Genomic DNA, 14,768 nt, shown 5'->3' on the forward strand with positions numbered 1-14,768 from the left:
CTCCATCTTTAGGACATTCTGGAAAAGGCAAGCCCACAGAGATAGGATCAAGTGCAGTTTGATGGTTGTCAAGGAATAGGGGAGGGGGCTGAACAGACAGAGCCCAGGTTCTCGGGGCTGTGAAACCATCCAGTGCAATGCTGCCATGGTGGGATAAGCCATTACATATTTATCTAACCTACAGAATGTGTGGCGCTGAGAGGAAGCTTAATGTATCCTATCTGGGTAGGTGTATCCATGGCAACACATGCAGCCTTCTGGAGCAGGATGTGGAAAGTGGGGTGCTGGTAGGTGTGTGAAGGCAGAGAGTGCATAGGAAGTCTCTATACTTCCTGTTCAATTTTCAATTGCTTGGAAAAAATGTTTAAGATAAACCCAAGTCTTGTAGATCCTCCTGCACTCAATTCCCACCGGCTCTGTCTATTTTAAAACCTGTCTCACTGGGGACAAACAATTGTCCCTAAAACAGTTCAAACCATCAAATAGAACCAAACAAGTCTTAAACAAGATAAAGGGGGTGAGGTGGTTTGTTGCTGCTGTTTTTCCTTGCGCACAAAAACACACTCAGGTTCAGGCCCTTTTGTCAAGCCTCCCAGGGCAAGATAGGTCCACTGACAACATCATTGGTGTTACAGTAGCTGACGAGCCTCTGTGGCCAGGACTATCGGTGAGCACAGCTTCAAAGTGCATAGGCTCACGCATGGACCCAAGTCACTGGAGAGCCTGCCACTTGTGTGAAAGACCTGAACTCCTGCAAACATCACTGCTCTGTGTACAAGCCTTCCAGTGTGTTCCCGTGCTTCCTCTCTGCCCCGCCTCCCATCTGTCAGTACCGAGCACTGCAGTGGAATTCTAGTAGAATTCGTGTATCTCGGGTAAGCATTAGAATGAAGTAGTTGTTTTCAATGCATTTAGGGTAAACATCAGAATGAATAGCTGTTTTCTAGAAGTACTTTGACCTTGAAGAGATCATTGTGGAAAACACTGTTTTCTGTTATCTGTAGAGCTGTTTTTCTGATGGAGCTCTATGGCCTCTGCCCAACTCTCATCACCAGACTGTCCTGCACACCTGGAACATCTTGCATTATGAAGTACTGCGAACAGTACGCAAGAAGGACTAACGATGCAGAAGTGTAATGAGTTCCTTCCCGCACATATAGAGTCGATTAGGGGCTTTGGTATAAGGAACTTGTTTTACCCCCAAAAACAGCTTTTGTATAACAATCAACAAACACACCTTTGCAGGACTGTTCAAGGTTCAGTCCATAGAGAGTGTTCCTCCCGGCAGCCACAAGCCTAAATCCATCCTGGCGTGACCTTCTTTCACTGATCATCCTGTGCAACACAGGACGCCAACAGGTGCTGCTGTGTGGAAGGCCAACTGTCCCCCAGCATTTCAGCCCAGACCATGGTGGTCTTTGGCCCTGTGCTAATGGACAAAGTAGACTCCTTCTGGGTCCTCAGGAAGCATCTGTGGCCAGAACGACAAGGACAGTGTTCAAGAAAGGCCCGTCTTCCAGCTGGAGCGTCCTGGACAAAGTTTTATACTGGGCTAATGAGTACAATTTTCATCCACAGAAAAGATTCTGATGTGCCATCTAACTTTTAAAACTCATCTGGGGGCTGGGGAATTAGAGACCACTCAATTTGGTAAAGTATTAGACACAAAAACATGAGGGCATGCGGTCAGTCCCCAGAACCCACTCGAAAAAGCCAGGCATGGTGGCACACGTTTGTAATCCCAGCACTCAGAGGCACAGGAAGAGAGATCCACTGGGCTCCACGGCCAACCATAACCTCACTGATGAGAGAGATCGCCTTAAAGGAGGTGGATGGTGCCTTGAGATGACACCCAAGGCTGTCCTCTGACCTCCATGTACATTCATAAACATGCATGAGCACACGCATGTACACACATTTTAAAACAAACAAACAAACAAACAAACAAACAAACAAACAAAAAACAGGAGAGATGATTTCTAGGCAGTAACTAGGCAAAGGAAAAAATTCCTCATTCCTGTGGATCAGGATCATCCAAGTGGCTCTGGAGCACTGGCTGTGTTTGACGGCACTTTTCAAAATTCTAGTTACCTTGTAAAAGAAATTAACAGCTTCCATTAACAGGTTAGAGGCTGGAATGCATTAGGTGAGGCTTCTCTGCCAGCTGAGGGGACTCTGAGAACTGCAGCTCCAGTCCAGTGGGAGGGAGACACTGGTAAATGGCCATGACCCCTCTAGGGGCCACTCAGGTACCTGGGGGCTCCCCGGGCACAGTGGGTGACCGGGTGTTTGCAAGAGTCCCTCAGGTGATTTTCGCTCAGAAGGTGGGATAGTCAATGACCCAGATATTTATTTTTAATATAACTTACCGAGGACAACAACAACAAAGAAGCCTTATTCTAAGGCTGTAAAAACTGCTCGTCATTTGGAAGTAATTAAGACCCAGTTCATCACATAAAATCGCCAGAGAAGCCGACTCCTGCCACAGTAAGGTTATGGTCTCATGTGACATTATGGCCCCATTACATGTCATGTGAAAAGTTCAGGGCAGGCCTATCCATCAGTGGCTTTTGCAATTACATTTTAAGAAGTGCTTAACCTAGCAGCTTCCTCTTAATCTCCCTTCTAAATCTTTGAGAATATAATCCTGAGACAATGAGTGAACAGTTTGGACTGGTTATAAAGGCTGCATCAGTAATGGTTTCTTTCCATTTATTCTCCATTTCAATGGCCCATTTGGAGGGTACCTTCAGAGATGCACAAGTATCAGTCATGCTTAACTACTTAGTCTACTGGCCTGGTGACTTCTGACCTGTGCCCTAGCAAGGATTTAAATTGTTCAAAGAAAGAGGTGGGTCAGCTAAGCAAACCAGCCAGAAAAGGTCAAAAATCTTAAGGTCACAGGGGGATGCATAATTAGTATCTCTGGGCCATGGATCCAGTGAGGAAAAAGTCATCAACCTCCTTTGCCACCCAAGGACAGCCTCCTGGTGCCTCTTGAAAGGCGTGTGCTAGCCTTCAGTTCTTTGAAATTACAAGAAAATTCTCCTCTTCTCAGACATTCACACTGGATTAAAGCATTTTAGCGAAACTCTAAATATTTCTAGTAAACTGTGTGGAGAACTTTGTTTCAGCTTTGGGGGCCTTAGACACAGCAGAATCTTATGTCCGTGTGACAAAGAGACCACATAACTCTGTCAGAGTCCATGAAGAAGGGCATGGGGAATGACAAGGACATGCCTGGCCTGGGCAGCATGGAGGGAAGGTGGGTTTTGCTTAGCCTGGTGGCTTTGCCTTTTTCTCCGAGCTGAAGCAGCTGTGAGCGGCACTCTTCCAGCTCAGGTGCTCAGGCTCTGCTGGCAGGAACCAGCTCTTCAGTCAGGCCCTCAGCTCCATTTCCAGCTGCAGCAGCCGGCATGAAAAGCACACCCTGGTCATGAGCACTGTCCACTGGAAAGCCCAGAACAGCCGGACCTTGTCCATGGGGTCACCTGCAGTTTCCGTTTCCGGGGTCAAGATGACAAAGGAAGGTGACGATAGTGAGATGGGGGAAGGGACGGGGGGGGGGGTGTAACAATCAGGCAATCAGGGTGAGTATGGTAAAATAGGTAGAGGAAGTCGGGGGGGGGGGGGGAGACTGAGAGAAATAAGGAGGGTGAGTATAGTATGATGGGGGGGGAGGAAGATAAAGTGCCCGAGAGCCCTCATTTACATAACTTAACCACACCCTATTGTCTTGAGGGTCCTGTTTTGAGGTGTTTCTCCCTTGCTGTGCCTAATTTATAAATGGAATTCTACCACCAATCTATATGCACTGAGACTATAGTGCTTGTGAACAAAGATGCCTGAACACAAGCTGTGTCTGCCTGTGAACAAAACCTCCCGGAAGAAGCATGTTTGCCTGCAGAGACTGGGACCTCAGTGCTTCGGAGAGGTTAGCCTCGTGTAGGTTCAGAGGCTAATTGCTTTATCTTGGGCTAGTTTTAGCCCTGTGGAACAGCCCCACTCTGTTTCTGAACTAACACCTCGTGATAACGAAGAAACAGCCGCGTACAAACTACAAACTTAGCCGAGCACTGGCTTCCACCCATCCAAGAGTTGGGAACATCGTCAGAGAACATCTCGGGCCTGAAAGATAGCACCCCCATCTTGTTGTACCCTCCTCTCTGGGGTGTCCACCACTGTATTTTAAAGTTGATTTATGACTCTCTTCGGTCTGCAAAACTATAAAAACCCTGTGAAACTGCTTCCACATGGAAACATGGAATTTGGGGTAACCTAAATCTGTGTTCCCAGGCCGTGGTCACTAATAATGGTTCCAGAATAAACTATCTCTTATTCTCTTTAAGATGAGAACTGTGAGCTGGGGGTTACAACTGTGAGTTGAAGCTCCCTGGCCTCTGAACTTTCTTCCTCCTTGTTTTTTAGAGAGAGAGAGAAAAGCATTTCCATTTTGTTTGTGACAAGTTCAAGGCCCAATTTTATGTCTCAAATAAGGGTGACAAAAAGCCATCAAATTGCCCGTTGCAGGAGTGAACACCAAGATTCTTGCATGTGGGGAGGTGTGTCAATAACTTGGTGATTTTCCTTGATGGCATCGACAAAGGTACAATGAGGCTGACTACACACTCAGAGAGTGAATGCAGTCTGAGAGGGATCGAGATGTTCTCCAGCACCTGACGAGCTCTGCTCCAGCGCCTCCCTCCTCTGAAGAATGGAGCCCTTAACTCCTGGAAGAATCGCAGCCTCGGCACCTCCACCCAAACACTGCAGAAATTACCTTGAACTGAAAAGACACACTGAGTGCTTTACACACACGGAGAAAGGCTGACTTAATGCTCAGCTGGAGCCCTGAAGCTTCAGGAGACGGTAACAGGCACTTGGGGAAAGGGTGGGGAAAGATCCATGAGAGCCCAGAAGTGGGGGAGAGACACGAGGGTTCAGGTGTCAGGCCATGTGCATAGGCAGAGGCTGACTCAGCCTGCCAAGCCAAGTACTGTGACCTAAAACTATACCTATACCAATGCCTATACCTATACCAATGCCTATACCTTCACCTATACCAATGCCTATACCTTCACCTATACCAATGCCTATACCAATTCCTATACCTTCACCTATACCAATGCCTATACATTCACCTATACCAATAGCTATACCAATTCCTATACCTATACCAATTCCTATACCTATACCTTCACCTATACCAATGCCTATACCTATGCCTATACCTATACCTATACCAATACCTATACCAATTCCTATACCTATACCTTCACCTATATCAATACCTATACCAATTCCTATACCTATGCCTATACCTATACCTTCACCTATATCAATACCTATACCAATTCCTATACCTATACCTTCACCTATACCAATGTCTATACCTATACCTATACCTATTCCTATGCCTACACCTATACCTATGCCAATGCTTACACCTATGCAATGCCTATGTCTATGCCTATACCTATACCAATTCCTATACCTATACCTAATGTATACCTATACCAATGCCTATATCTATACCTATTCAGCTTTCTTGCCTCCAAGGCAACTCCCAGATTTTCTAAGACACATTTGATTTGAAATGTTTTCCTTTTAAAATATTTTTGCATTTATTTACTTAACTTATGAAAGGCATGTGGAAGCCAGAAGGCAACTTGTGTGAGTTGATTTTCTTTTTCCATGTGCATTCCAGGGAAAGTTGTCAGGCTTGGTGGCAAGCACCTTTATCCACTGAGTCATCTCCCAGTTCTGAAATAATTTTATCTTCAATAAGAAATCAGGGAGCTGGAGAGACGGCTCTGTGAGTAAGAACATTCACTGTGCAAAGATGAGAACCTGAGTTCAGGTTCCTGGCACACACAGGCACGCTGAGCATGGCTGGGCACACCCGTCACACCAGCACTCCGGGACAGAGACAAGTGGGGACTGGCGTTGGCTGGCCTAGCACATTTGATGAGCCCCAGGTTCAGTGAGAGACCCTGACTCAATGGAATAAGGCAGAAAATGATAGGACAGGACACCTGATGTCCTCCTTACGCGCACACCCAGGCACGTGCACCACATACACTTGCATGTACACAGCACACAAAACATTGGTAAAATAAAAATAAATCTTAAAAGAACTTAATCACCAACCACTATGCTGGCTGCAGAAAATAGCTTCACTCCTGCTTCACAAGAGAGGAAGCAGGCTGGGGAGGGTGCCTTGGGGACAAACACCACTGCAAGGTCACAGAAAGACTGTCATTCTCAGCTGCTCGCAGACCTAGCCCCCACTGGGCACCGCTGTGGGGCAGTTTGTCTGCTGACGTGCATAAGCCTCAGGCTGTCCTGGTGACCATATGAGCTCCGAGTGGGGAGAGTGGCCTGGCTTCTTTCTTGCTTTTGGTTCTGGTGCCACTTGGCTGAGTAGGCTTCAAAGGGCTTTTGAATAGAATGATAAACATGGCATTGTTTGGAACATCTGTACGCAAAATATGAGAAGACCTCACCCAGTGAATGCACAGCCCGGGCTCCTTCACCAGCAATGAGGAGTTTGTAGTTTGGCTAATGTGCCGAAATTAACCCGAAGTGCTTACCCATTGCAGAATGCCTTTTCATATTTTCATCTGCATGGTTGTTATTACAAAGTGTAAGAATAATTCTCTACCAGGGTATTGAGGACTCTGAATAGCTCAATTAGAATCAATGGAGGGAGACAACGGCAGGCCAGCTAATCAGCAGGTTTGCTAACAATCCTTTGAGGGAGTGTGTTCAGACGCATCGTGTGTGTGGTGTGTGTGTAGAGTGGTGTGTGTGTGTGTGTGTGTGTGTGTGTGTGTGTGTGTGTGTGTGTGTGCTGGATGTGGCACATGTGCATAAAGAGAAAACCAGAGCCAGCCCAACCCTTAAAGCAAGCCTAGAAGAACAGAGTTTCATTAACCATAGGGAAGAAAGTTCCAGAAGACAGAATGGGGTTATTATCTTCACATTGTGTGTTACCAGAATCAAGTATCATGTTTTTGCATGTAAGCCACTCATAGTAACTAATGTATTCATATCTATCTATCTATCTATCTATCTATCTATCTATCTATCTATCTCTGTTATTGTTTATTTATTTATATGAAAATGCCTCCATAGAAGGCAGATTCCTCACAGTGATGCCACGTTTGGGTTCTAGCAGAGAAAATCCTTGCAAATGGCTTTAGGAAAGGAATGGTGGCCACTGAGATTTCAGATCACTGCACTGCAAACAAGTCCTGGAGAGAGACTGCTTCTGCAAGGTCTGTTGGCCATGAGCAAGGCCGTCCCACATTGAAGCAGAGGCCACGTGCATGGTGTAAGACCCCAGGAGTGTGGCTCTAAGAGGGGTCAAAGGTCAGGCCTGAAACACCTGGGACAACCAAGAAAGGGGAGTGGCATGCCTGTAATCCAAGAATTTGGGAAGCTGGGGCAGGAGGACTGCACGTGTCCAGCCAGCCTGAGCTACGGAAGAACCATTACAAAATGACACAAACCCCATAGCACAGTGCTCTGGGGGAAAGAAAGAACATGCGGCCTGTGCTACAGATTCAGCACTGACAAATCTGAGGAAAGAAAGTTTGGACGCATGTCCCAGTAGAATTAGTACTCTTAAAACAGGTCTGTGAGTGAGAAGATAAGTAAAGAAATCACATTACGATGCAATGTGGGGTCCATGTGAAGGATGAAGGGTCTCCAGGGAAATGCAAGATGACAGTCACAGCCTTTGGTGGAGCTGTGGAGCCCTACTTTCTGCCTCTCAGCATTGAAGGCCTAAACTCCATTGCCATCCTCCAGTGCTGCCCCAGCTTAATCCAACCGGCAGAGAATGACCTTCGCCGACTAAACGCACCATAGACTGAGATATGCATCGAGGATGGCGTCTGATTCGATTTGAAATGAGAATGTGTCTGTCTGCCTAACAGATCTGGTCTCATTGTATCTTCTTCTTGGAAATGATCTCCACAGAAGGTCAACAGACTCGAAGGTTCTACAGCAGAAGGAGCAGAGCAAGAGGCTGGTGGGAGCACTTGAGAGTGTCATGGTTTTAGAGGCTGCATGTCTGCCCCCAGCACTCTAGAGGTACCAGCAAAACCTCCCACTACTCAACTCACAGGCTCATCAACTTCTTGCTGGGGTCCTGGCTTCCTTTTATATAGTCAAGGCTGGCCAGCTGTTGTTCTGGGTCCAGTAAGTCTGAATCCAGTCTCTTCCCACCTCAATACAGCCATCTTTTTCTTCCTTTCCCAAGGGACTATACTATTTAAAACATTGAAAGAGACATCAGGACCCAGTAATTAGTAGAGCATAAGGCCCAGGTCACATGCAGGGATGAGGATAGCCTGGCACACATCTGTGGTGATATTTTGTTTGTACTATAACAAATAAAATTTGCCTGAAGATCAGAGGACAGATCAGCCACTAGATTAAACATAGAGGCCAGGCAGTAGTGGCACACACCTTTAATCCTAGCACTCAGGAGGCAGAGATCCGTCTGGATGTCTGTGAGTTCAAAGTCACCCTGGACAACACGAGATTAATCCAGTCTAATGCTTGCCCCTGATTGGACCTGATGGGAAATAAAGACAGTGGCCTTATGGGATTGCCTTTTTAAGCCTTTGCAAAATGTGACTCATTTGTCATTTTCTGGGAACCCTGGAATGGTCCTGGCCAGAGTCCATCATCCTGGCCAGTATTTAATTAAAGCTTGCTTCAAATTTGGCTCAGAAATTATGGTAGTGGTCCTATTCTCAGCTGGTGGGATTAGCAGACGCCAGGTACCCCTCCCTGTGGCGGTTTGAATGAGAAGGCCCCCATAGGCTCATAGATTTGAATACTTGGCCCCAGTTACTAAAGCTTTTGGGAAAGATTAGGAGGCGTGACTTTGTTGGAGGAGGTGTGTCCCTACGGGCAGGCTTGGAAACTTCAAAAGATCCCTGTCACTCCCAATGTGCCTTTCTGCTTCCTACTTGCAGATCAAGGTGTGAGCTCTCAGCTGTTCCTGCTGCCATGTCTTTGCTCCGCCATCATGGACACTGACCCTCTGAATCCAGAAGCCCAATTAAATGCTTTAGTTGATAAGTTCTCTCGGTCATGGTGTTTTGTCACAGTAACAGAAAAGGAACTGAGACACTTCCCTGTGTCACCGTTGCGTCACCTCCCTTCTCAGCTGCCAGTCGCTGTCTATGCCTCTTCCACGTGCCCTATCGGAACTCTGTCTTGGTTCAGTGGCCTGCCATCTGCCTACTCCAGAAACACTATGGGAACAGGAGTCATACCCTTTCTGTACACGCACTGCGTTTGCCCTCAAACACACTTGCCTGTCTACTGAGACTGTATCCCCATAGGCAAGATCGCATGGCCTTCGGGAGACTCTGGCTCTGTGGCACGTGGCTCCCGATCTGTGTGCAGAGACAGCCCATGGCAGCACTGCCTTGGCATTATGGTAGATGGCCTGAAGGGAGCAGCGTGGGCTATGCTCATCCTGTGGGTTGGTGTTTGGACAGCCCCTCTCTGCAGTCCCAGTACCTGGCCCAGGAACCAGATGGAGCCTTTCGCTCAGGAGCCCTGCTAGCACAGGAGAGGCTCCAACCCCCTCTCCATCAGCGGAAACCTCAAGAAAACAGTCATGGGCTGCAATCACAACTCCAGAGTTAACTAGATGCATGAGAAAATGAGCAAAATGGACGCTGATTGGAGGACGTACAGTAGCTCACCTCACTCTGAACCTCAGCAAGCCGTGCCTCTCAGGACAGCTTTGGGTTTTTTTTTCCCATTTGTTTTCCTTAGCCAGTTAAACGCCTCCAGGGTGACAAATTTCAGGCAAGCTGGGAGCACTGGGGGCTTCAGAAAGGAGTCCAGACAGGTGACCTGTTTTGTCTGCATACCCTTCTCAGTCCAAAATCTTTCACTGGCTCCTTCCCTCCATCACCCTAGCTGGGTGCTGCATTCCTGCTACTTTCGGGGATTTGGGGGTTTTGTCACTTTTACACAAGAGGTACCTTTACCCAGTCTAACTTCTATAATCACAACAATAAATTCTAGACAAAGAAGGCACCTTTCCTTTGGAGTCTGGGTAGAACCCAACATCATCTCCTAGTATTCTGGAATCAGTTTCCATAACAACCACGCCTTTTGTTGTGCCCTAACTTAGCAGTCCTGTTGGGATAAAAGGGACAGCTCTCTCTCTCTCTCTCTCTCTCTCTCTCTCTCTCTCTCTCTCTCTCTCTCTCTCTCTCTCTCTGTCTCCCCCCCTCTCTCATCCCTTGACTCTCATATTCACCCACTGCTGCAGCCTGATACCAGCTGTTTGTTTAAAAACACAGCAATATACTTGGAAGTTCAGCCAATGAAGAGATCTAAAAGAGAAAAGAAGTGGGAATAACTGAAATGAGGACAACCAGGCTGTAGCAACAGCTGGGAGATTTACACCAAGGTCAATGGCATAAACTATGAGTGGAGAGCAACTAAGGTGGAATCTGTGCTATGGGGGCCCTGGGTGAGTCACATGAGCTCTCCGAGCCTCAACGATGCCTCTGTAAAGGATAGAGACTAGGATGCCACGTGATTGCATGAGTAAAAAAAGCAGACTTAAAGAGTACTTATTGCAGTGCTAACATACAGTAGGAATTCAGATGACAATTAGATTGTCAATAAGGAAAGTGCCTAAGGTTACACAGACCAGCTATTACAGTATCAGAACTGGCTTTTGCCCTTTGCAGAGTGAGGCTAGTAGTATGGAGAGCAGGTACTTAGGGATGTGTGTGTGTGGGGGGGGGGGGGGTACCATGGTGTACATATAGAGGTCAGGGGACAATCCTGAAGTATTGGTTCTCACCTTTCCCCGTGTTTGAAACAGAATCTCTTTGCTACTTCCTAAGCCCTGCCAGCTGGACACCAGCTTACATGGATTCTTTGGTCTCTGCCTCCCATCTCTAGGTAAGGGCTGCTGGGATTGCAGATACTTTGACATGGGTTCTGAAGATCCAAACTCAAGTCATCTCCAACCCCTTGCTTTTTTTTTCTCCTCGAGGCCTCCAACACAGGGGGGGGGAGCGGGGGGGGGCGGGTGTGTGTGTGGAGACGTCGGCCTCATACCAGATTCTCCACCTCTCCACTGTGAGACAGCCATTGTTAGATTGCCTCATCATATCATATAAGACAATCTAATAAACCTCCTTTTAATGTATATATACATACATATGTATTCTCACCTTGAAGATACAGATGTATATATATTCATTCTTTAGAGAACCTAATACTAATACAGATGTGCTTTAGAAAATGTTTATTTATAGACAGCCAGGGAGGGGAACTTGGCCCAGGAGTGGTAATTGATTGACAGAGCCACGCATCACAGCATGGCTTCTCATGATTTCCCTCCAGAATATGTCTACCTCATGAGACATTTGAGATGTGTGGAGACCACTGTAGCAATGGTCTTGATTTCTTTGCATCTCTCTGCATCCCTGTGGTGGGGTGGGCACAATGTGCCCCAGTTCGGTCAGTGGGGCAATATTAAATGAGGTACAGGAGAACAAGGCTCATCATCTTGCTGTTCCCAGGTCTTCACACACACCGCTGTGTGTGTGTGTACACCATGGTGTACATATAGAGGTCAGGGGACAATCCTGAAGTATTGGTTCACACCAGCCTGAGACATTCCATTTCCCTAGCCAGCAGTGAGTGACCAGCAGCCAGCACGGACTGCCTATCAGATCATCTGAGACCAGCTGGTCCTGAACTTTCCACAGGGTGACTAAGGTCCCGTGAATGAGACCAGGTGAGCCTCAAAGAACTGCCAAATGGAGCCCTGCCCAGTTTCCTGAGCTAAAAGCACAATTATTCCAATCAACTAAGAGTTATGTGATTTTTTTTTCCCCCGCAGCAAAAAAGTGAAATACATTCCACAGGAAGTTCATTATCCTCTAAAGCTATAATGGGAGAAGCAAGGAGGTATATTTACAGAAATGGTTGAAAAAAAAAAAGACAGAGAAAAATACATATTTTTAAATATATTTGCATTTCAAAGATCTTGTCACCCACCAGCAGGGATGAGCCCTCCCATGTTCTTCCAGTGACTGAACAACTGTCCCTACCTGAGCAGACTTCTTTGTAGGTGGGATTGCGTGTGTAGCCTCCTGCAAAGCCCACTTGGGTTGAATACACGCCTTTTAAGAGCCAGAACTTGCGCTCGGCCCCCCAGAAGCAGCCCATTCCTGCAGAGAACAAAACAAAGATAAATCATGTATCCAAATCAAGGCGGTTACTATATGTCACCACACCTGTCGGGTGGAACGGAGAAGCTGATCAAGAAGGCCCAGAGTTAACACTGAAGAATATCTAAAGCAAAGGTTTCAGCACTGAAGAATAATACAGTGCCAGCAAGATGGCTCAGCATGTAGCAGGCCTGCTATAGAGCCTGATGACTGGAGTTCCATCCCCAGAGCCACAAATCCAGATGTGGAGGCTCCAATCTGTAATCCCGGTATTCTTGTGACAAAACGGTGGTGGGCTGAGCTCAGCAGAATCACCCTGGACCATGTACAGAACAGCAGGAACCACAAGAGGCCTCAACAGGTGGAATGAGAGAACCAGTGCCCAGGAAGATGTGCTCTGTCCTCCACATGCACACACACACACACACACACACACACACACACACACACACACACACACACTAATAAGTGACCATATTAAAACTTCTCAAAACAATTTAAAGATAGCAAAAATACACTTTTCCAAATAACATAGTAAAAGGGTAACTATTTTAAGAATATTTCCACATTTACTTCATAAGTTAATAGAAATTTACGCAATGATTGTAACAAAGATGTGTAAGTCTGCGTTGATTAAAAAGGGGAAACATACAAGATCAATAAAGATTGAGGCAGTTATTGCCAACTAACAACTTCACAGATACATTCAGCTTTAAAAAAATATTAAGTTACAATAAATATGCAAGTAATAAGGCAAGGCTCACCCCAAAAGTAAAATTTTGTGAGTTCTATTACTTAGCAAATGGGCGAGGGGTTGGAAAGGGGGTTCAGGGCAGCTAAGAAACTACAAGCAACCAACAAACTCAACCCGCCATCACCGCGTTTAGACCAGCTGTCACTAGATCCCTTTGGCCATCTGACGCAAACCAAGACTTGGCTTTGCAAAGCACACATGCACACGTGATAAAGGCTGCATTGCCCCAACATTGGACCTCCACCTTCTACAGGAAGATCCCCAGCTGCTTAGGATGCCTGCTGCTCTCTGACCCATTTCCGCACATATATAAGCAAAACTGCTCTCTCTCCCAAGTTTCATATGCCTTCAATGAGTCACATATGATTTTATTGGTTACTTTTTTGTTGCTGTGATAAAAAACACCATGACCAAAGGCAACTTAAGGAAGAGCCCATTTTGGCTCACATTTCCAAAGAGTGATGAATCTGTAAAGGTGGGGAAGGCGTGGCAGCAGGCACAGGAAGCTGAGAGATTATATTTCAACTACACACAGGAAGCCAAGAAGAACTGGAAGTGGGGTGAGGCTACAAGCCCTCAGAGCCCTCTCCGGTGATATACTTCCTCCAGCAAGGCTGCACCTCCTGAAAGTTCCATAACCCTCACTACACCACTCACTGGCGACCAAGTGTTCAAATAACATTTTTTATCCAAATCAACACTTTAAGTTCTAGGTGAAACAAGTGGGAGAATGAGCACATGCCTTTGGAGCAGAAGCTCTCCACTAGCTAGACTTTTGATGGGACGATAAGAATATATACTTCATGACATTCTTAACATTCGCTAATATTGTACTTTTAAAAAAAATCAAAGTAACGTGGTAACTAAAAAAAGATGGTGGACAAAAAGTTCTACAGTATACAGAAATATTCTATTAAAATGGGAGCAGAAATCTAGCAAAAATAGGTTAATAGCTTTCAACAGTGATAAATCAAAATAATGAAATTCAATGCAGTAAAAATTACCATTATGTTGATAGTACCACATGTATATGATTATATCATAATTATCTACAGCTAAATTAAAAAGGAAAAACACAATTATATGCATGCTTTTATTATAACTATAAAGAAATAATCATACCAAAATAGACTGGAAAGAAATGTATTAAATTTGTAACCAGGGTTTTATCAGAGTGACATATGTAAAAAAGCCTTCTTTTTATTTTTCGGAATTTTCTGGCTCTGGGTGTGGTGGCTCACACCCGTAATCTCAGCACAGGAGAGGCTAGGGTAGCAAGATTTGCTGCAAGATCAGGGCCAGCCTAGGCTACAGAGTAAAACCCTGGTGGGGGGGAGGGGACACTTTTTCCTGTAGTAGCTCCCTATTAGTTTAAAAATGTAACACATAACCATTTTTAAAAAGCAGAGCACGTAGTGACAGCGTAAGAGTCTATGCCCCTCGAGTGTCTTCTGTAATATCATCTCTCCTGTTGTCGAATGGATTGTTTGCTGGGAGTAAACATAAAGTGTACTGAGCATCTTTCAAACCGAGTGGCCGTGGCCGTGGCCGTGGCCGTGGCCGTGGCACGTGGGGTCACTGGCAAGCTGGTTTTCTTGCAGTGTCCTGGCTTAGCCAAGACAACAGGGCACAGCTGGGGAAGAAAAAAGGGAGTTGGGCAGCTCCCCCCTGGGTACAAAGAGTTGTGCTGAGCTGAGGGTTCTGACCATAGAGGGTCTAACATCTGTGGGGCTCTGTGAACAAAACAGTGCTGCACTGTGCCATGACTTACAGTGATG

At 46.1% G+C, this 14,768-nt stretch overlaps 1 protein-coding gene across 4 annotated transcripts in view; it reads right to left on the reverse strand.

The window, feature by feature from the left end:
- Positions 1-14,768, reverse strand: part of Msra (methionine sulfoxide reductase A) — a 333,253-nt gene that overhangs the window by 158,645 nt on the left and 159,840 nt on the right. For all 4 annotated transcript variants that reach the window (XM_006988796.4, XM_016007236.3, XM_042285014.1 and 1 more), the window contains exon 3: positions 12,117-12,236. In XM_006988796.4, coding sequence (XP_006988858.1) covers positions 12,117-12,236 — 120 coding nt within the window. The remainder of the gene's footprint in view (positions 1-12,116; positions 12,237-14,768) is intronic.

This window comes from Peromyscus maniculatus, chromosome 9 (assembly GCF_049852395.1).
Source record: "Peromyscus maniculatus bairdii isolate BWxNUB_F1_BW_parent chromosome 9, HU_Pman_BW_mat_3.1, whole genome shotgun sequence".
Lineage (NCBI taxonomy): Eukaryota > Metazoa > Chordata > Mammalia > Rodentia > Cricetidae > Peromyscus > Peromyscus maniculatus.